At 48.4% G+C, this 23,292-nt stretch overlaps 1 protein-coding gene across 1 annotated transcript; it reads right to left on the bottom strand.

Moving 5' to 3' along the window:
* Positions 1-472: 472 nt before the first annotated feature.
* LOC103635089 (Polynucleotidyl transferase ribonuclease H-like superfamily protein) lies at positions 473-1,185 on the bottom strand. Its single transcript, XM_008657639.2, has one exon. The coding sequence runs from the start codon at positions 1,183-1,185 to the stop codon at positions 541-543; it is 645 nt and encodes a 214-aa protein (XP_008655861.1). The 3' UTR covers positions 473-540.
* Between the last annotated feature and the right edge of the window lie 22,107 nt (positions 1,186-23,292).

Genomic DNA, 23,292 nt, shown 5'->3' with positions numbered 1-23,292 from the left:
ATGATAGATCAAGTTCATACAAACCAAGTCCACACAAATTACTAGTAGCTGACTCAATGTCACAAGCTTACTTTCTAGAGTCTCTCTTCAATGAATAACATGGAAGTTTGAAAGATAAATCAAGATCAAAAGTGTGCTTTCCAAAATCTAACGGAATGCTCGGTGACTCCAATACGGAGATCAATTTCATGATGGTTACTAGCAAAATGAGCTACCGGTAATAAATAATAATAAGGCCACTACGACTCTTGGTACAGCAGTAGAACAACCAGCTGTACATAATATTAGCAAGACGATAACAGTGGAAAGCAAGAGAATGACTGTACGCCATATATCTAATATCAGAATTAGTTTTTATCTGCTACTAGACGAAATTTAAATAATTATATTAAAAGGTAGTTCGATACATTTATTTAATTATCTAATTTGGATAAGATAAACAGGGGCGCTAGCCACTGCAAGCAGACGACAATGCTAAGATAATCGCCAGATGACGAACAATCCGACGAGCACGGGGTTGAAGACGTTCCAGCATGCAATTCAATCGGTCAAGACCAAGACCTTCTCTCCGAGCTTGTAAGACACGTACGCATCGATACATGCATAGCGGATCTGGGCATCCTCGAGGTCATGCTTCTCCCAGTTGCTCATGGTGACACCCCGTGGCTTCTCCATGACCAGCCCCAGCACCTCCCTTGCGTAGCCCTTGAGCCCCAGCCTCGGCCCTCCAGTGTAGTATCCCAGGTAGTCATTGCAGCGGCTTTCCAACTCAACGGGCGACGCGCACGTGAGGCCGTAATCGGTGGCCAGCTTCGCCGCGTCCTCGCCGACGCCGATGCCGACGAAGAACACGTCGGGATCGGCGAGGAAGCTCCGGATGGACGCCGGGATGCGGTCGACGTAGAAGAGCTGAAGGACAAGACAGCGGTCGCCGGCGCAGAGCTGGAGGATGGCCACCTTGGAGGTCGTCCAGCTACGGTAGTTGGGCTTCCACTCGCAGTCGAGGCCAACGATGAGAGGGGCGCCACGCGGGTTGGCGGCGCGGACTGTGCGCACCCACTCGTCGGCGACCGCGGCGTCGCGGGTGACTGTGGTGTCGATCATGGCGGAGCCAAAGTGGACAGTGAGGCGAGTGGTTAGGTCATTGGAACGAGATTCACTGCCGAAAAAACCGCGGCCAAACATTGTGGCTGCTGTTGGACTGCTAGTAAGAACTAACAAGAGCAGGCTACTTCTTTGTGAAGAATAAGACTACCATGCTATTGAGCTCTCGTATTTATATACTGGTGATAACTAGTGTGAAATGTGCTGCGCATGCACGAGCTGATCCGTCTGAGTGATTAGTGTCTGATAACTCGGAGCGTCAAAGCGCAATCCCGAAGAGTCGTCGACTCGTCGTCATTTTGAGCGAGGCGGTAATTAATTTTTTGTGGGAAATTGTGGTCATACTAACGCCTTCACGGTTTTTCATGACAATTTTGACCGACTGCGAGAACTCATCACAGTTCGGCTAGCTAAAAGGATGCTCGAAATTCAGATGTTCTATGTTTATGTTTACCATCCGATCGTGGCACATTAGGGCATGTGTAAACCCTGTCTTGAGTGGTCTCTAAAGAGCTAAGTGAGAAAACATAAGGGACATACTTTTCGTGAATAGAACATCTGTTCATAATTTTCCGTACACGTTATCTTTCAGCTACATTTATGATTCATAGTCTTAAGGTTGTATCATATAATCTTTTAACCATCTTTTATACTTAAAAAAACCGAACTGATATTTTAGGGTTATATTTGGCCTTAGCTATTGACTGTATTATTAATTATTAAGTGTACTATTGATTTTTGTCTATCTTTATCTACCTAACGTTTTAGTGTACAACCTTTAGCGCTAGTTTGCAGCTATCTCACCATTACGTTAGTTTCATTTTATAGACTGTTAATTGACATGAAACACATAATTTATGAAAATAAAAATCTATCCAATTACATAATTAAGCAAATGAAATTACACAATTTATGGAAAACATGAAATAATTTACATTTTCAGAGGAAATGATGGACCGATCACTAATGTGCGCCAGATGGCAGGAAAAGTGGCTTGGACTATTGATGTTCCTTGTTCTCGAATGTTATACACAAAAAACAAAGCAACACGATTATTTAATGATTAAAGATCTTCGTCCTCCGAAACATTATTTTCTTTTGTATATAATAATCTTTAGACGAAGGTAATGAAAGACGTATCTTCATCATCTTGGTAAGTAAATAAATATAAATGAGGAAACACGAAATGAAATACAGAAGAAGAATGTAAATGATAACAATATAGCAATGAATTGTTTACATTCTTATTTTATTTCATAAACATGAATAGATGTTCACAATATTTATATTTCATTGATACCTTCGGCTTGACAAAAGGTGAGAAAGTGAATGACGCGGGAGCAATTACAATGCAGCGTGAATTGTACGGTGTTACTGTTCATCTATTTATAGGCACAGGACACAGCCCAGACAAAATTACATTTATATCCCTGACATTTACTGGTAATCGTAGGGCGAGCTATCAAGGGCTAAGTAGTCTATCCCCTTTTAGGTCGGTTTCATCTTCCACCTTCGTCGTCATACTAAACCGAAGGTCCTTCAGCCACAGCTTCGGCGCTCGTTCACCCTTCCTTCAGACCGTACCTTCATATCACGCACACCTTCATCTCAAAGCCGAAGCCTCCTGTAACAGTCTATGTTATACCGAAAAACACATTAGTTACGTTTTGAGGGCCTTCGGAAGAGGAAGGCCCCCAACAGTAGCCCATCACAGTATTAATTTGTTTTTGTATTAACAAATTTGGACTACGACGTGAACAAAGGCCTTTAGTCGAAGGTTTAAAAAACACCTTTCCTTCGCTAGAATAGTGAAAGTCAATGACATGTGGAGGCCACCAAGTTGTGATACGCTGGGCATATAAATAGGAACCCGCATTGATAGCATTTGATGTGCCATCTCAACCACTTGTGCCATTTTTCAAGCTTGGATTTTCTTGCTCTGCCAGCTTTTGTTTGATTTGCGAGCTTCGGCATTCGCACAAGTTCTTACTATATGGTTAAAGAGAAGAAGGTTGTTGACCCTGCACTAGCTAGGTTTTACGAGGCTATGGAGAAGACGAACACAGAGAAGATTACGAATGAAATGCTAGCTAGGTTGTCTGAAGATTCTGGCGATAGCGAAAGCTTTGATTTGGAAAGTGGAAACGAAGATGCCGAAGATCGGCCCTAGCGGCCGAGTCATACCATCTTCGGGAAGTCATCCATCAAGCAAAGTCAGATTGACGCTACGAAAGGGATATATTTGTTGGAACTTGCTCTCAGTTGCAAGGGGATCCAACGAGGGTGACAGTGACGTTAACAGGGTTCTCGCACAAGATGGCAAAAGCTCTGTTAATCTAGCCTCTCACGGGCACTGTGTGGGGGTATTTATAGGTATCTGAGTGCCCAACGTCCTGTGTTAAGGACGCATGTGCCCTCAGACACCTAGGTTATCCCCAGAATATTCCCATAAAGCAGGGTTACAGACTGTAATTATAGGGATGCCTTTACAAATTAGGCCCGTAACACGCAGCGGCCACGCAGGGCCCGTTACAATGGGCCGGATCACACGTGGGCCTCCGTGCTGGACGAGGCCGCATGGTGGGATGACCTCGTCGCAGGTCTTCGTCTGATGTCGTATGGGGCGAAGGGTGTCCCTGCCTGTTGTCTTGTCTCTGTTGGACCAACGACTGCAGCGAAGGCCTCGAGCGAAGGGTGGCGTCTTTGCCTTCGCCCCAACATTTGCCCTCCGAGGGACGAGTTCGACTAAGTCATCTGGTGCCGAAGACGTCGCTAGATGGCGGAGACGCTGCCCTCGCTCGAAGTGGTTCCGCGGGGTTTTTTGACATGACCGTTGATTGACACCGTACTGTTGGACTACGGGTTTCCCGAAGCGCCGCGCCCTGTGTATAAAAGGGGGCGGGGGCGGCGCGTTTTGAACTTCACTTTCCGCGCTCCGTGAAAAACCCTAGCCGCCTTTTCCACCTTCTTGCTGCTCGTCTGCCCTCCTTGCTCTTGTTCGCCGGAGATCTGGCTCGAGTGAAGCAGACCGCCCGCCGCCGCCGACGGTACGTAGCGATGCCGACCTCTTCTTCTTCCGCTGCTGCTACGCCGCCGGCCGACGCATCGTCTGAGGAAACGCTGAGTACTTTGGCGGCGGAGGAGTTGCACGCCGGCGATACAGTGGATTTTGGTGTGTCGCGGATGTCGTCGGTCCGCGTGCAAGATATGCAGCGGCTGGGTTACTTTGGTGGCGGAGTTGCTCGTGTCCCGGGGACGGAGGAAGTCCCCGCGCCGGAAGGCGAGTTGGTTGTGTTCGAGGCGTTCTTCACCGCCGGTCTCCGCCTGCCTGCGGACCGATTTGTTGGAGAAGTCCTGCGCAGATTTAACGTTCAGATCCATCAGTTGACTCCGAATGCCGTGGTGGCTCTGTCGAAGTATGTCTGGGCGACGACTTCGTACAGCGGACAGCCATCAGTCGAAGTCTTCGCGAAGTACTATTGCCTGCACTGGCAGAAGAGGATGATTGGAGATGAAGTTGCCCAGTTTGGGTCCTGTACATTTACACCGAAGACCGGTAAGACCACGATGGAGGTAGTTGAGTTGGTTCCTTGCGCCCGCAACAAGTGGGGCAATTGGCATGAGTTTTGGTTCTACGTCGCGAAGGGTACCATCGAAGACCATCCGGGGCTCCCCGTGTCCGAGATGTGCTCGCATTTTTACTCGGCATACCCGCCTTTTGAAGTGGCGGAGGAGGATGCGGACGAAGGGGCCCTTCGGTGCGCCGCCGGTCTGAGCAGTGGGCGCGATTTGGTTGAGGAATTTGTGGCGTACGGAGTATGGCCTTTGGCGCATGGCTGGGCGTTGGGCGAAGTGTGCCCTCGCCAGATGCCTTCCCATGGTGGGAAGCTGGTGCGAAGTCCTATCTTCGCGCTGGATCTGTAAAGCCGCGATTCGGCCGCCTTTGTGCGTGAGGCGGAGGATGGGGCAGTGCGGATCGTTGGTCGGTACGTGCCGAGGACAGAGGGCCAGCGTAGCTGGGATATCCGCGGGTCGAATGACTGTTTGAACAGGGTTTTTGAATTGAATCGACTGCCGTATGGCGGTTATCCCGGCCAAGACGATGTGGATCGTCGCGGGAAGAAGCCGGTGGTAGAGTCTGGAGACGACCCCGCGCCGGCGGCCGCCCCGTCCTCTAAGAAGAGGAAACTAGGTACTGCGATGGGAGGACTTGGGGTTTCCGATGGTTTTGCTAGAGAATTGATGAGGACATGCGCGGCCCCGGGGGGGAAGGGTGACTTCGCCCGAGCTCCGGGAGTCTTCGGCGCGGATGCTGAGGGTTACCGGGGGTTGGTGGCCTAGGAATGTTCCTATCCCCCACGCGGCCGGCGAAGACTTTTTTACATCTCGCATGGTTCGTGAATGGAAAGTGTTTCCTTACGGGCGGAATATTGCTGTTGTTGTGTCGGCAGTGATGGACTAGGATCGCCAGGGAGCTGCACACAAGCGCCAGGCGGTCGTCAGGCTTCATGAAGCCAGGCCGAAGAGGCAGCGGGGGGCTGCGAAGGCTGCTGCCCCCGGCGGAGGCCAGCCGCCGCTGGCGGCGAAGTTGGCCGTTCCTGCATCCAGCAGGGCGCCGGAGACTGCGGCTACCGCCGGTGGTTCCAAGTCTGCGAAGGCTGCACCGGCGTCCAGCAGGGTGCCGGAGGCCACGAAGGCGGCCCGAGGGTTGCCGCCGCCGGGCAAGCGCGTCACCGACTTCGCCACCGACATTAGTGTGGAAGACTATCTTGTTGGTAAGCTGTTGGCTCGATTTCTTTCTTTCTCTTTTTTTGTAATTTGTTGATATGTCGCAGGGTCGGACGAAGGCCAACTTGTTGTTGTTCCGCCTGCCGCGGCGACCACGGCGGCTGTCGTAGTGCCAAAGGCGAAGGGCGGTGCTCTTAGTGCCGGCGGCGAGATGCCGACACTCACTGCTGTGAGGGACGATGCGGGTGCTGTGTCCCGCCGGCTGAAGGAGATGAAGGAGGCGCTAAGTCAGGTACGTTGAGCTAGACTTCGTTTTTTTGGCTTCGTTGGGGCTGTGGTCTTATGTGTGTTTTGCAGGCGGCTGACTTCGCAGACCGCGAGGCGTCGGGGGCCCTCACGGCAGTTGTGTCTGCCGAAGTCGAGAGACTTCGGACGCAACATGCTGACGCCGTCCGGGAGAAGTCGGCCGCCGACAGTAAGTGCCGCAAGCTGGCGGACAAGGTGGCCGCGCTGGAGGGGGAAAAGGCTGACCTCCGGCGCCAACTGGCGGAGGAGAGGAGGGAGGCCAATGAGGCCCTCGCCAAGGCACAGGCTGCGCAGGCGGAGGCCAATTTGGCGCGGGTGGAGGGCAGTCTTGCCAGGGAGCGCGCCGAGCAGTTGGAGGGGCGGCTCAACGCCCTGCAGAGCCGTGTGGAGAGGGCCGAAGCCACGACGCGCACGGAGGCTGAGCGGACACGCAAACAGCTTATGGATTCGTACCATGAGCTGGGCACGCGGACCGCTGACTTCGAAGTGTCGGATCGAGAGCCCGGACTTCGCTGCTTGGAGTGGGTACAGGAGGAGCTGTAGGCGCTCCCCACCATCGTGGAGGGGTTCATGTCTTATGCCTCCCTGGTCACCTGCGAGGGGGCGATGAACGTGCTTTCTCGCGAAGGGTGCCGGCACTATGAAGTCTTCGACCAAGCTGATGAGGATTTCGAGCGTGATATCTACAAGGTCGAGGACCCTATAGTGAAGGAATCCGCCGGAGCCCTTTACAACCGGATGTGGGGCCCCCACGGTCGAGAGGTGGTCAGGGAACGGGCCGAGACGACGAGGGGTCAGGTAATGTCTGGCTTTTGTTTGGTATTTGTTGGATGTGGGCTATGTATGGGTTTGCTAAATTTGTGTGCTGTGTCTCAGGCGGCGCGTGGTGAGAGGGTGGATGACTTTGGGGCTTTGAACAGCACGCTGCCTGACCCGGAGTCGAACCCGGCGGAGGCCGCCCTGGAGCCGCTCCCGGAGACCGCCGAAGGCGCCCCTGATGCCCCCGCAGCCGCTGCGGCCGGCAGAGGCCCGCCCCCGGAGACCGCCGAAGGCGTTCCTGATGCCCCTGCAGCCGCTGCGGCCGGCGAAGGCCTGCCGCTAACTGCTGCGCTGAGGGTTGAGGATCCTGTGACGGTGGCGGCGGAGGCGACAGCGGAGGCTCCCGCGACGGCTGGGTCTTCGCAGGTGGTGTAGTGGGTGTGGGTAGTTAGAAAATTTTGGTTATGTTGCTGAATCTTGGTTGCTGCACAGGTTCAAGATTTTGGGCCTGCGCACGCAACCGCCACTACTAATTTTTTGGCGGCTTCGACCGTGGATGATGGTAATAAATCGGATGGGTCTGCGTCTAAGTTTTCTGATTTTGGTGACTCTGGGAGCTCGGTTGAGTGGACTGATGAGTCGTCGGATGAGGACTTGGACTATTTTGCGGCCTTGGATGTGGCAGCGGCAGAGGCTTCACCGCGTGCTGCGGATGCAGAAGATGTGCCTGGTCCGAGTACTGGGCGTAAGCGAAGGGCGATTGCGAAGCATAGAGTGAGTGGGGCGGACGGCGGTCGACTTCGTGTGAGCAGGGCTGGCCGGCAGGAACTGTTGTCCTTGCCGGCCGCCGTGAGTATAGGTGAGGGGGAGTTGCGAAGTCTTTTTGTGGGTGAGGAGCTTAGGATAATGTTATTTAACTATAGGGAGATGGGAATTATTTCGAAGGCTGAGCCAATGTAGAGTGTGATGCCCTCGCTTGTACATGTGTAATGGCTTGTATGATGAAGTTGTGTGCCCTCGTACATTCAGCTATGCTCGCGAAGGTGTAATTGTTAAGCTGGACTGGTGCGCGTGTGGTCGGTCTTTGTGCGGACTGTTGCGCGGATAGTCGATTCTTCGCACTTATTGTGCTGGGGCTGCACCCGTAGGCGACTTCTGCACGGATAGTCTCCGCGGTAGACTTCGGTTTTTCGCACTTGTTGTGCTAGTCCGGCTGCACCCTTAGGCGACTTCTGCACGGATAGTCTTCGCGGTAGACTTTAATTTTTCGCACTTGTTGTGCTAGTTCGGCTGCACCCTTAGGCGACTTCTGCACGGTAAGTCTTCGCGGTAGACTTTAATTTTTCGCACTTGTTGTGCTAGTTCGGCTGCACCCTTAGGCGACTTCTGCACGGTAAGTCTTCGCGGTAGACTTCGATTTTTCGCACTTATTGTGCTAGTCCGGCTGCACCCTTAGGCGACTTCTGCACGGTAAGTCTTCGCGGTAGACTTCGATTTTCCGCACTTATTGTGCTAGTCCGGCTGCACCCTTAGGCGACTTCTGCACGGTAAGTCTTCGCGGTAGACTTCGATTTTCCGCACTTATTGTGCTAGTCCGGCTGCACCCTTAGGCGACTTCTGCGCGGAGTTGTCACACGCGAGGATGGCCAGCGCTGAGCCTCACGGTGACTTTGTATTGGTCGAATGTCGAAGACCGTCGTCGCGGTCTTTTTTCGACGCATGCTTTTGCGGGGGATTTTTCACTTGTATATTACATGGCTCCGCCTCGTTAAAAACCTCACCCCCCGGGAGGAAAAGAGTGCAGGCCAGAATAAAATTGTTTTTGCGAATTACAAGGGCGAACCGGCCCTGATGAGTCAAACAAAAAATTTGCGGAGATTGTCGATGTTCCAGGAGTGCTCTAGGTCTTCGCCGTTTGGCGTTGTGAGCCTGTAAGCGCTGGGGGAAGCCTTCGTCTTGACAATAAAAGGGCCCTCCCAGTTGGGCTCCAGCTTGCCCCTAGACTCTGTCCGAGCTGTTCGGACGAGTACGAGGCCCCCTTCGCTGAATTCTCTCGGGATGACTGCGTGGTCGCGCCATGCTTTTGTCTGGGCTTGGTATTTGTTCAGGGCCTGTAGAGCGAAGACTCGGTCTCCATCGATGAGGTCCTTCGAAGTGGGCTCATCCACGTCGGGGACGGCTGACGGAACTGTTCGCGGGGAGCCATGTTTTATTTCTTGTGGGGTCATAGCCTCTGATCCATATAGAAGGCGGAAAGGGGTGAAGCCGGTCGCCCTGCACTCAGTCGTGTTTAACGCCCAGACCGCCTCAGGTAGCAAATCGGCCCACTTGCCCTTTTTTTCGTCGAGGAGCATCTTTTCGACAGCTGTGAAAATTTTTCCATTGGCTCGTTCCACAACTCCGTTGAACTGCGGGTGATATACTGAGTTGAAGGCCAGCTTGGTGCCAATGGAGAAGCAGAAGTCCTTGAAGTCTTGGCTGTCAAACTGCTTGCCGTTGTCGACTGTTAGTTCGGACGGTACTCCGAAGCGGCAAACAATGTTTTGCCAAAAGAATTTTTGTGCAGTCTTTGATGTTATTGTGGAAACGGCCCTCGCTTCGATCCATTTGGTAAAGTATTCAACAGCGACGAAGGCGAACTTAAGGTTCCCTGAGCCGTGGGCAAGGGCCCGACGATGTCCAGGCCCCAGCGCTGGAGAGGCCATGTGTGGGCGATCAGTTTTGTGAATTGCGAGGGGCCGCCTGATCGAGGAGAAAATTTCTGGCAGGCTTCGTAGGACCTTGCAACCCGATTTGCAGCGCAGATCATTGCGGGCCAATAGAAGCCTTGGTGGATCACTTTTGCGGCTAAGGCCCTTGGCTCTGCGTGAGAGCCACAAGTACCACTGTGGACCTCGCGCATGATTTGGACTCCTTCGGTCTCGGTGACACATTTAAGCATTGGCTGACTGACCCCTTTCTTGTAGAGTTGGCCCTCAATCAGCGTGAATTCCCGGCTTCGATGTTTGAGGCGCTTGGCCTCGTTGATGTCGGTTGGTTGATAGTACCCCTGCAGGAACAGGGTTATTGGTGCCCGCCAGTCTTCGGTCATGATAAGGTTGACTATGCGGTGGCCCTCGCTATCGTTGGTTATTTGGAGCCCTTCGGGGCTCCGGACGGCTGGCGTGCCGATGACATGGAAGAACACGTCGGAGGGCAGGGACTCGCCTCTGGCGGCAGCCTTGGCCAATGCGTCGGCCTCTTCATTCTTGGCCCGGTCCACATGCTGCAAGGTGAACCCCTTGAATTGTCTTTCGAGACTTCGGATGGCCACGAGGTATTACATAAGTGCGGGGTCCTTTGCTGCACAGTCTTTCTCGATTTGGCCGGCAACTACCTTGGAGTCTGTTTTGATGATGCAGGTGGTGACCCCAAGGGCCCTCAGCTTGCGGAGGCCGAGGATGACTGCTTCGTATTCTGCTATGTTATTTGTGCATCTGTCAGATTCCAGAGCGAAGCTGAGGCGAGCCGCATATCTGTGCTTGACTCCGGTTGGTGAGGTGATGACTGCCGCGGCGCCTGCCCCCGCATGGCACCATGCGCCATCGCAATGGATCGTCCAAACCTTCTCCGCGGACGGGTCCGGCTGTGTTATTGGCCCAGTCCAGTCGACGACGAAGTCTGCCAGGACTTGTGACTTGATGGCTGTCCTGGGCTCGAAATTGATGTGGTAGCCGGAGAGTTCGGCCGCCCACTTGGCAATCCTCACCGATGCTTCCGGGTTTCTGAATAATTTGCCGAGTCCCCTGTCTGAGGTGACCCGGACCTTGAATGCTTCAAAATAATGGCGCAATTTGTGCGAAGACATAACGACTGCGTAGGCTATCTTCTCCAGTTCTGTCATGTTACATTTGGACGGTGTCAGCACTTCGGAGACGTAATAAATTGGGCACAGCCTGATCACGCCCTCAACTGTCTGCTCCTGCACCAGTGCCGCGCTGACCGCATGCGGCGAAGCCGCAACATAGAGCAACAGAGGTAGCGAAGAGTCGGGGCTTGTAAGGACTGCCAACTCCGACAGGTACTGTTTTAGTGAGGCGAAGGCCGCTGCCTGCTCTGGTCCCCAAGCGAAGTCTTTTGCGCCACGGAGAGTTTTGAGGAAAGGGAGACTTCGCTCAGCGGATCTGGAGATGAATCTGTTGAGGGCGGCCAATCTGCCCGTCAAGCGCTGGACGTCTCTGGCGGACTGCGGAGGCGTCATGTTTATGATGGCTTGAATTTTGGTTGGGTTGGCCTCGATGCCGCGGTGTGATACCAGGTAGCCCAATATTTTGCCTTGGCGAACGCCGAAGACACACTTTTCCGGGTTTAGGCGGAGTCGTGCGTCTCGCATGTTCGCGAATGTCTCGGCGAGGTCAGCGAGATGGTTCGCCTTGCTCTTGCTGGCGACGACGATGTCGTCCACATATGTGAATATATTTCTGCCAACTTGCCCTTCGACCACTGTCTTGGTAAGCCTGGAGAAGGTGGACCCGGCGTTCTTGAGTCCCTCCGGCATTCTGATGAAGCAATATGTGCCGAAGGGTGTTATAAAGCTGGTGCTAGCCTTGTCTTCCTCCTTCATGTATATCTGGTGGTAACCGGAGAAGCAGTCGAGGAGTGACATGACTTCGCATCCGGCCGCGCTATCGACTATTTTGTCGATCCGCGGCAACGGGAAGTTGTCCTTTGGGCAGGCTTTATTGAGACTGGTGAAGTCGATGCACATTCACCACTTCCCGCTCTTTTTCTGCACCATCACAACGTTGGAGAGCCACGTGGGGTAAGCCACCGGCTCGATGAATTTGGCTTCCAGGAGGCAGTGCACCTCTGCCTTGGCGGCCTCTGTCTTCTCGTCGGACATCTTGTGAAGCCGCTGTTTTTTCGGCCTCACCGAAGGGTCGATTCCCAAGCTGTGCTCAATTATGGATCGGCTGACCCCGACCAGGTCGAGGGCTGACCAGGCGAAGACATCTTTGTTCTTGGACAGGCAGCAGAGGAGCTTCTCCTCTTCATGCGAAGTGAGGTCTTCGCTGATAGTGACTGTCTGCTTGGGCGTGGCCTGGTTGAGGGGGACAGTCTTGGTCCCGTCGTTGCTCTGCAGCTGTGCCTTGTCGTGCTGTTTGTCGGTTGGGCTGGCGGTCGCGGGGACCTCGCGCTGGGCCGTGAGGCAGTGCACGTTTCTTTGTCCGGGGACGAAGTCCCGCTCTATGTTGCGCGCAGTCTGTTGATTGCCGTAGACCGTAATAACGCCTAACGGACCTGATATCTTCATACATAGGTACAGTCCGTGAATGGCTGCTTCAAACTTATTGATGGAGCCCTGGCCCATGATGGCGTTGTACGGATATACCATATCCACAATATCAAAGGTCACTTGCTCACTTCGGGCATTGGGTGCTACACCTAGGCCTGGGCATTCGGTTCTTCGGTTCGGTTCGGTTCGGTTCCTCGGTTCTTGTAGAAATTCGGTTCTTCAAAAATTAGAACCGAAATAGCAAGATAAAGAAATCAGAACCGACTAGTTCGGTTCTCGGTTCTTCGGTTCGGTTCCTCGATTCTAACCGAACTGTAACAGCCACTCTAAAATTATGAATAACGACAACTTTTGTGATAAATTTCAGCAACATCTCCCCACAAACAACGACAAGTGCACAATGACTATAATTTCATAGATAATACATGGATGATTAGAGGTTCAACATAAGTCGATAACACAACATCCGAAGTTACAAACACATGTAACAAATTGAATCTAATACTTTCGGTTCTTTCGGTTCTTTCGGTTCTTTGGAGTGCAGAACCGAAAATATCTCATTTATTTCGGTTCTCAAAAAAGCAGAACCGAAATTCATAACGGTTCCTTCGGTTCAGTTAGTTCGGTTCCGGTTCTCGGTTATTTCGGTTCGGTTCCTCGGTTCCGGTTCTTTTTGCCCAGGCCTAGCTACACCGAAGGAGAGAGGCAGCTCTATTTTGCCGACAGGAAAGGTGCCCTTGCCGCCGAAGCCATACAACGGGTTGTCCGAAGGCTTGAGCAGGCTGTGGCTTATGCCCATGCGGTCGAAGGCGTGGAGGAAGATGATGTCCGCCTGACTGCCATTGTCGACTAGGACTTTGTGCAGGTCCCAGCCTGCCGCACTGCAATTGATAACCATGGCGTCGCTGTGGGGGGCGCTGCGCAGGTCGACGTCTCGTGCGTTGAAGGTTAGCGGTATGTGGGACCACTTTGTCTGCACGACTGGGCCAGTGATGGCGACGTGGTTGATGCTGCGGTAGTGGTCCCGCTTCTGCCGCTTTGTGTCGAAGTCGGTGCTGGACCCCCCAGTGATCATGTGAATGACTCCGCGATACGGCTGATCGGTGAAGTCTTCCTGCTTTGGGGCGTGGGGGATGTTTTGATATTGCTGGTGTGGTGGTGGGGGTGGGGGAGGTACGATTTGTACTTCCTGATGGTGTTGGTAAGCGTGGTGCGGTGGATGCGGGGCGGGGGCGTGGATATATGGTGGAGGGGATTGCTGGTAAGTGTGCGCGACAACTCTGGGGTTGTCGGCTGGCTGCGCCCGTTGTGGCGGAACTGCCCGAATTATTCCAACTTAAGTGCCCAAGCCCCGCCTTAGAGGCTAGACCACACTTAAATGGGAATAACCCGTCAATCCCTCGGATCTAGTCCGACACGGCCACTGACAGGATCAAGTACCACAATCTCACTCGATGGTGAGTCACAGAGCAAATACAATAAAGCATAAAACCATACATGTCAGAGTATTAAATTATTACATCATCATCATCATCGGAGTTTTTGCAAAAGTAACTATCATTGTTCGAAGTGCAGCAGAAATAAACTAACGATAAATAAATAGAGAGATGGGGAAGCCTGTCCCATCACTCCTCATGCTCCTCCTCAGCCGAGGCAGGGTCCCACTCGACAGTCCAACCCGGTGGCAAGGTGGATGGCCAAGTTATTCCAGCAACCATTTCCTCCAGAGAACCTGTAAAAATTATGCCACAAGCAAGGCTGAGTATACTAATACTCAGCTAGACTTACCCGGTGTGAGGAGTCTACTCCTCTACCTCTAGACATGCAGCTGTTTGGCTGTGGGGTTTGGTTGCCAAAAGCACTAGCTGAGTTTCTAAATCAAGTTTTTAACTTTGTCAAAATTAAGTGTGACTCTCTTAAGGCTAAAAGTGTATTATCTACTCATACATAGTAGCAAGCATTATTAGCAATCAACATCTTATATCAACTCATCATATTTCCACTTGTTACTCAATGCAGTACAATGGATCAAGCAGTCTCATTAGCTGCGAGAAGCAGACGATTCGAATCGAGTTTTTATCCTTGCAAGGTAAACCTAAACACACGACATGTAGGGGCACTCCGTCCCCACACATATCAACCGTCCCTATCGATTCCCCGTCAGCAGATCAGGGCTCACCGCCTTGGCGTACAATGCCTCACTGACCCCGACTGCCGTCGTGCAGTGACCGCACTTGTACCCACCATAACCGGAATGGGAGACCACGTCTCAGGTCGCGTGAGGGGTAAAGTCCACTGCCAGGTTCAATCAGGTACTAGGCTTACCGATTTACCATATTTCTCGGCATGTGCTTAGTACGTTCAAACGCTTGACACAGGTATCCGCACGTTAATCCTTATTCCATTTTCCCATCTCGTGAACAACCAATCCCCATGGATTGTTGTCCACCAACTAGTATCATGATAGTGTGAAAGTGGGTACAATCAATTTCCTGATCTCGTGCGAGTGCTAGAAAAATCACTCGTCTTCTACCGAGATCCTAATTAAATAAAGCAACTACTCGAACTATCATACTAGTATTCATCTCAAAAGGATTCCTGGGATCATGCAACTAGGGTTTCAAACAATTCCTACACCTAAGTGCACAATCAATCCTACAATCATTAAGTGAAGTAAAATAGCATAAATAACAGGTTATGCATAAAACCGGGGCTTGCCTTCCAAAGCAGTGGCAGGCAGGTCCTCTGGTGCAGGCTCGGGTGCTGGATCCGGGGCTACCTCCTGAGCAGCTCCTTGCTCCGGCACGAGGATGTACTCTCCGTCAGCAAGGTTACAGTCTATCGAATGCAATGAACATGTATGTCATGATTATGCAGGATTTAATAACATTATGCTAAAAGAAACTAAGTCACGCAGTAACTTAGGGTTTTCTTGGTTATGGGGGCTTTTAGTGGGTTAGACTTATCACCTTTAGGCTTAGGTTTTTGTTGAGGATAAACATAGGGAATTTGTATTGCTCTTGCACCCTTCAGTGGACAAGATACAAAGGATTTTAGGATGGCACCATTTTTCTATTACCCACTTTCCCCTTTCTTTTATTTTCTACTTATGGTTTCTAGGGTAGGTTTGAACTATGACAGGGGTCTAATATTTTCCAAAAATTCTGTAAAAAGTACAGAGGGTTGCCATTAGCTATTCTAGCCTGTTTTAAGAATTTGAGGCTTAATGTACAAAGGCTAGGCTTTAAACAAAAATAACAAGAGTTATGCAAAATGGGCCACTTTACACTACATCTCTTAGTTAGGGGTGGGTCCTGTCCTAAAGGTTATTTTTGCTGGCATCCAATAGTAATGATAGGCTTCTGTGCTAAAAATCACAGAAAACTAAGGGGTGGTTATTTAGTTATGATTTTCTTAAGTTTAATGTCAAAAAGGCACTTTCTACTACATTATTATTTGAAAAATGTCAAACAGCAGATTTCATATTTTTCCTAAGTTCTCATTAATAAAACATTAGTTATCCCAAAGGTGGGGGTGTTTTTACCTTGGGGTTGTTTTGTAGGGTTTTTCTAAGTTATCCTCATTTTATTAAAATAAAAGGTATCCTACTTATTTTATACTAAACCAGGGTATGATAGATTTTTCCAGTGTACTATATTGAATAAGTATCCCAACAAAAATAGGGATGCCCTCTGGTTCATCATTTAATTCACATTTTCTATTTTTCTTAATCTTGGGCATATTGTAAAATAAAGGGTAAAAACTAATTTAATGGTGTGGACAGAGAGATTCAACATTTTTAATTAGGTCAGTAGGTAGATATAACCTTCTCCAAATTTTTCTAACCCTAGTCAAATAGCACAACTATTTTTCTTTCTATTATTGAGCTTTTGGCTAAAACTAACATTAAATCAGAACTTTAAAGTTTTCTATAGTACCAAGGGGTTTTATATTTTTCTTAAGTAGGTTACATTAATTAAAGTCTGGCAAAATTGGTTTGACCAATTTTGGATGAACTAAACTGAAGTTTTGAGTTTTTAAAGTTTCTGTTTGTTGGGACTATGCTTCGTCGCCGAAGGTCTGGTAGGAAGAAACAGCTTCGGCTGAAGCTGTCCGCATGTGATGACCGAAGGTTCCTCTTCATAAAGCTTCGGAATTTACAAACCGACATAAAAGTAGAATGACCCTTTAGTCCATAAATGTTTGAGTCGCTGTTGTAATCCCTTATGAGGGGCATAATTGTAATTCCTCACAGGCTGCGCCATGTGCCTATAAATAGGTGAACAGTACCCCTGTACTGTTCACGCAATCTTGTAATCACTGGCACATTACGCTGGAATTATTGCTTTCTGTCAAGACGAAGGTATAAATGTACCTAAATATTATGTTTTAATATTTAGGTTAATATAATAAAATATGTGAATAATGTTATTTATTTTCGGTATGTCTCTCTATAATGTTTCGTGTTTTATATTTCATTTCATATTGTTTTTCAAGTCTGATCACGAAGGTATGACCTTCGTGATATTTTGCTTACGGCCTTCGTCCGAAGCTCATTACATCCTTGGGGAGATAATGCTTCAGCGGACGAAGGGCATTAATATTTAACATTTTATGTTGCCTTGTTCTTAATTCATAGCATTTGAGAACAAGTCCCCAACATTGGCGCCCACCTCCGGTCAACTCACTTCCACTTTTTGAGCTGATGGCTTCGATTAACGATCAAGCTGGAGCTGCTTCGGCCCCGAAGCTGGTCCTCCCGATAACAGGTGGTTCGTGCTCAGAACCAGCCAACAAAAAGCAGAAGAAAGAGGCGCAGAGAAGGGTACAACATGTTGGAGTGCAGGGACCCTTCATCAAGTCAAGATGGTCCCACATTCCAATCACCTTCTCCCAAGAGGACCTTCAGCTCAAGGATTTTCCTCATAACGATGCTATGGTTATTTCTTGCGTTATCAAGGGGTTTCTGGTCCACAATGTTTTGGTTGATACAGGCAGTGCAGCTGATATTATATTTGCTAAGGCCTTCAGACAAATGCAAGAGCCAGAAGATAAGATTCATGATGCTACGCACCCTCTCTGTGGCTTCGGAGGAAGACAGATTGTAGCACTGGACAAAATCACCATGCCAGTGACCTTCGGATTCATCAACAACACCAGAACTGAGCAAGTTGTGTTTGACATTGTTGACATGGAATACCCTTACAATGCAATTACTGGTCGTGGCACCCTCAATGCTTTCGAAGCAATTCTTCATCCTGCTTACCTTTGCATGAAGATACCTTCGGATCAAGGACCCATTGCTATTCATGGAAGTCAGGAAGCTGCCAGAAGGGCCGAGGGAAACTGGACTGACTCAAAAGCAATCCATAATATAGATGGAGCTGAAACTTGTGAACAGTACAAATTCAGAAGGGAGAAAGCAGCTTCGGAAGATCAGCCGAAGCCCATGCTCTTATGTGAAGACATAGCAGAGCAGAAGGTGCTGTTGGGCTCCCAATTATCCGAAGAACAGGAGAAAACCTTGATAAGGTTTTTGTTCAACAACAAAGATGTTTTTGCATGGTCAGCCAATGATCTTTGCGGTGTTAACAGGGATGTTATTGAACACTCGCTCAATGTTGACCCATCCTTTAGACCCAGAAAGCAGAGGCTTCGGAAAATGTCTGAGGACAAGGCCGAAGGAGCTCGGAACGAAGTCAAAAGACTCCTCAGTGCAGGAGTTATCAGAGAAGTAAAGTACCCAGAATGGCTAGCTAACACTGTCATGGTAAAAAAGGCCAATGGCAAATGGCGAATGTGTATCGATTTTACGGATCTCAACAAGGCCTGTCCGAAGGACGAATTCCCATTGCCAAGGATAGACTCCTTAGTTGATGCAACAGCTTCGTCAGAGCTTATGAGTCTTCTAGATTGTTATTCAGGCTATCATCAAATTTGGATGAAGAAGGAGGATGAGCCGAAGACCAGTTTCATAACCCCCAGTGGAACATATTGTTACCTTCGGATGCCTGAGGGGCTCAAGAACGCTGGAGGAAGTTTCAGCCGAATGACTGCGAAGGTTCTTCAGTCTCAGATAGGCAGAAATGTGCTAACTTATGTTGATGATATCATTGTAAAAAGCACGAAACAAGAAAATCACATTGCTGATTTGCAGGAGACCTTCGCCAGTTTTAGACAAGCTGGTCTAAAGCTGAATCCAGAAAAATGTGTCTTCGGAGTGAAGAAGGGGAAATTTCTTGGATGCTTGGTTTCAACAAAGGGAATTGAAGCTAATCCAAGTAAAATTGAAGCTATACTTCGAATGGAGCCATCAAATACAAAAAAGGGGGCCCAAAGACTGACAGGGAGGCTGGCATCTCTCAATAGATTCATATCCAGATCAGCAGAGAGAAATTTACCATTCTTCGAAGTGCTGAAATCAGCCGAAGTCTTTCAATGGGGACCAAGTCAACAAAAAGCCTTCAAGGAACTGAAGCAATATTTGATAGATTTAACAACACTAACTCCACCAACACCAGGGGCTCCTTTGTTATTATATGTGGCAGCTTCGCACTCAGCGGTAAGTGCAGCACTTGTCCAGGAGAAGCTTGATGGCCAAGTCAAGAAGCAGGTCCCAGTATATTTTGTATCTAAGGTTCTTAGTTTATCGAAGAAAAACTACACAGAATTGGAGAAGGTGTTATATGCTGTTTTGATGGCATCCAGGAAGCTTCGGCATTACTTCCAAGCATACAATATTGTTGTTCCTTCTTCGCAACCGTTGAAGGATATTATGAGAAATAAAGAAGCTACTGGACGGATTGGAAAATGGGCTGCAGAGCTCAATGAATTTTGCATTGATTATGTGCATAGGTCTTCGATCCAGTCTCAAGCGTTGGCAGATTTCATTGCTGACTGGACGCCAGGGGCTCAGGATGAAGAAACAAATAAAGATGCCGAAGTATGGACAATGTTTTGCGATGGGTCTTGGGGAACCTTCGGAGCAGGAGCAGCCGCTGTGTTGGTCTCACCATCCAAAGTTAAAACTTGTTATGCGACAAGACTCGATTTTAGTTGTACAAACAATATTACTGAGTATGAAGCCCTGCTTTTGGGCCTTCGGAAGTTAAAAGCAATGGGAATCAGAAGGGCCATTCTTAAAACTGATTCCCAGGTTGTTTCGGGTCATATTGACAAGAGTTGTAAGGCTAAAGATCCGAAGCTTGAAAAATATCTAGACACGGTCCGAAGGATTGAAACTTCCTTCGAGGGATTTTCTGTCAAAAATATCCCTCGAGGACAAAATGAGCATGCTGATTTGCTAGCTAAGTCAGCAGCACAGGGGCTGCCCTTACCTTCGGATGTGTTCTTCGAAACAATAAAAGCACCTTCAGTGGAACTTCTTGAAAGAGCAGTCCTCAATATATCTCCTGTTTATAGTGAAGACTGGAGAACTGAGATCATCTCTTACCTTCAGGGTAACTTCCTTTCAGATGACGAAACTTATAACAGGAGGATAGAGGCAAGAGCTCGTCCATATGTCATGATAGAAGGGGAGTTGTACAAGCATAGAGTTTGTGCTCCACTACTCAAGTGTTTATCTAGAGCCGAAGGCATAGAATTGATGAAAGAAATACATGCAGGCCTGTGTGGATCTCACATTGGATCTAGGCCGTTACTTAGAAAAGTTTTCCGTCAAGGGTTTTATTGGCCGAAGGCAGCTTCAGATGCAGCGGAATTAGTTCAAAAGTGCGAAGGTTGTCAGAAATGTGCAAGAGATCAAAAACAACCTTCGTCTCTAACTCAGCTGATATAACCCATCTGGCCATTGCAAAGGTGGGGCCTTGACTTGTTAGGTCCGTTACCACCGGCTCAAGGAAACTTAAGATATGTTGTAGTGGCTGTGGAATATTTTTCTAAATGAATTGAGGCAAAGCCTTTAGCCACAATAACTTCGGCCACCATTCAAAAGTTTTTCTGGCAGAATATTGTTTGTCGTTTCGAAGTACCAAAGGCCATCACTGTAGATAATGGAACACAGTTCGACTCCGAAGCTTTTAGAGAATTCTGTGATCAAATTGGCACGAAGATCCATTTTGCATCAGTCAGGCATCCAGAGTCAAATGGACTTGTTGAAAGAGCCAATGGCATCATAATGACAGGAATAATGAAGTTAATCTTCAATCAACCCAGGGGGAAGTGGCCAGATCAATTAATCAAAGTGGTATGGAGCCACAACACAACAACATCAAGGTCAACAGGCTTTACTCCATTCAAATTATTGTTTGGTGACGAAGCAATAACTCCGGAGGAAGCTAAAACTGGATCAATAAGAGTAGTAGCTTCGACAGAATCAGATTCTGAAGCTGATCATTCTGTGGAAAAAGATGCTATAGAAGGGATCAGGCTTCAAGCTGTGGAGAACATCAATAAATATCAAGCCGAAACAATCAAATGGCGTGATAGAAAGGTTCGGCTAAAGAATATTGAGCCAGGACATTTGGTGCTTCGGAGAGTGGCTAACCCAGATACAGTGGGCAAGTTGCAGTTGAAATGGGAGGGACCTTTTTTGGTAGTATCTTCGTCAAGACCCGATTCATACAGATTGAAGGATATGGACGGCAACGACATTCCTAGATCTTGGAATGCGGATGAGCTTCGGCGATATTATGTATAACTCGATGTAATTTTTTATATTTTTCTTTCATGGCACCCTTTTCCTTTCTGAAGGGGGAGAAAGGTTTTTAATGGGGCCATCACATGTAATTTCCTTTTTTAGCTCTATAAGAACAAAATCCCCCAAAGATGTAAATGTAAAAACTGAGAACGCACCATCGAGTGCCGAAAAGAAACAGGGAAGAAGCTCGAAAGCTGTCCCTAAGGGGATGCGGAGCACGACGAAGCTACTAAAGAAGTCGCTCCAAAGGGAGCGCAGTGTAAGTTTTCTGCTCCAAAGTCATTCCAAAGGGAATGCAGAGCTTACAGCGAAAAGTCAACGCTGATACCGCCGAAAGTAAAAGGCGAAGAAGCTCCTAAGGGAGGCTTACAGCGAAAAGTCAACGCTGATACCGCCGAAAGTAAAAGGCGAAGAAGCTCCTAAGGGAGGCTTACAGCGAAAAGTCAACGCTGATTCCGCTGAAGTAAAAGGCGAAGAAGCTCCTAAGGGAGGCTTACAGCGAAAAGTCAGCGCTGATATGTGATTGTTTCTAAGGAAATAACGGTTGTGATTATGGCTTCGGATATGTGTTTGGACATTCATTTGCACACCACATTACATCATAACATTTGCATTCATAAACATTCATCCAGGCATATGTAGGATAACCATCGTCATAGCATAAGTGGTTTCTTCGGCAAAAAAGAAAAAAAACTGTCTTTTGTACTTCGTTGTGTACGAAAAGAAGAGCTTCGGCAAAAAGAAAAAGCTGTTTTTTATGCTTCGCTGTGTACGAAAAGAAGGGAAGGTGTTTTTTCGCCTTCGTCTCAAAAAGATAATTTCGTCCACATCAAAGCACCTCATACATTAATGGAAGGGTAAGAGCATATTACAAGGTATGAACAAAATTCATTAAGAACTGTTTAGCCATATTTACAAAAGTTATTTCAAAAGTTTCTTGAGTTTTTCTACAGTCTATTCCTACTGATCTTCATGGGGCCTCAGCTTTGGCGTCGTACTCTAAGCATCGGTCTCGGCTTCGTCATCCTACATGAATTAAGTTGTTGAGAGTCAAAACCAAGTTTGAAGGAAAAGGTAAGCACAAGGTATGATTTCTTACTGGTTCAAGATGACTCCGAGCTTCGTCTCCAGCCTTTTCTCGCCCGCCTTTTGTCCATATCATCTTTACAAATCTATTAGAAATGCTTCGGGCGAGGTCAGGAATATCATCTAAAATTGATGGTGATAGAGTGAAATTGGGCCTATTAACAATTTTTCCATGGTCGCAGCCAGCTTTCAGAAAAGCTGCAGCAGTGCCCCGAGAAGCTACCCAGGCACAGAAGTCACCGTGCCCGGCTATAACTTCGTCAAGCTCATCAATTTCACCCTCAATATGTTCGAAGGTCTTTGGTAAATCTTCGGTTGACGGGGTGAACTTCCCACTGCTAGCCCCGACTGAGTGGAAGATTTTTCTCAGTCGTTGAATACAACTATTGCTAAACTTCAAACATTTGTCTTGAAGGCTTGCCAATAATTTTTTCAAATCTGAATTTTGTTGGACTTCGGCTTCAAGTTTCACATTAAGTTCTTGCTTTTCTTGTTCAAACTGTTCAGATTGACAGAGAAGCTTCGTATTCAATTCTGCTATTTTAGCTTTGGCTTCTGCCAATAAGCCTTCAGTTGTCTGAAGCTCGAAGTTTTTCTTTTCAATGGTAGCTGATTGCTCTTTTAATTTGCTCTCTAAATTTTCAATTATAACCTCGTGTTTTTTGTCTTCCAGATCCTGCTGCATTTTCAAAGCTTTACTCAACAGCATACTCTGCACATAAACAACCTTCGTTAGAAATGTCTTCGTTATTAAAAACAATAAAAGTCAAGGGAAAAGTAGTTCACCTTGAAATTGGAATAAAATAAACTACCAACGATATGTTGTCGTCGGTAGCGGCTAATATCCGTTTCTAGCTTCGGAAAACCGATGCTCTTTGATAGAGTACCGATAATCTTAGCTCCAGTTTGATCCCGGATACAGTCTAATTTTTCATCGTCAATACCCCCGAAGAGGAGTGCTCCTGGTTTATATCCGCAAGATTTGGCATACTCTTTGAGCTCTTCTATTTCGGTTTTCGATAGTTCTTGTCCAACTAAATTTTGAAACATAAAGGCTTCGTCCTCTGAAGTTTCGTCAGAGATTTCCTTTTCTTTCCCAGACACTGCGGCCATGGTCTCCTCGGCGGCAGTCGTAACTTCTTCTGTCAGTATTTTGTCGATATGTTCGATTGTGGTTTCCAAGTTCAAATCTTCGGTTGAGGTAGCTTCGGTAGCCGCGATCTTCGAAGGTGCGACTTCAATATTTGTTATTTCCTCAACCGCTGGTACCTTCCGAGCTGAGGCCCTCGGTGGTGTCTTGTCAATGACTTCTGTCACTGCGATGATTCTTTGTCTTTTTGTTTTAGTTGTTTCCTTCGTTTTTTCGGGCTCCTTT

Source organism: Zea mays, chromosome 8, assembly GCF_902167145.1.
Source record: "Zea mays cultivar B73 chromosome 8, Zm-B73-REFERENCE-NAM-5.0, whole genome shotgun sequence".
Taxonomy (NCBI): domain Eukaryota; kingdom Viridiplantae; phylum Streptophyta; class Magnoliopsida; order Poales; family Poaceae; genus Zea; species Zea mays.
Note: the sequence above shows the minus strand (reverse complement) of the source record. Positions and strands in the feature narration are given on the sequence as shown.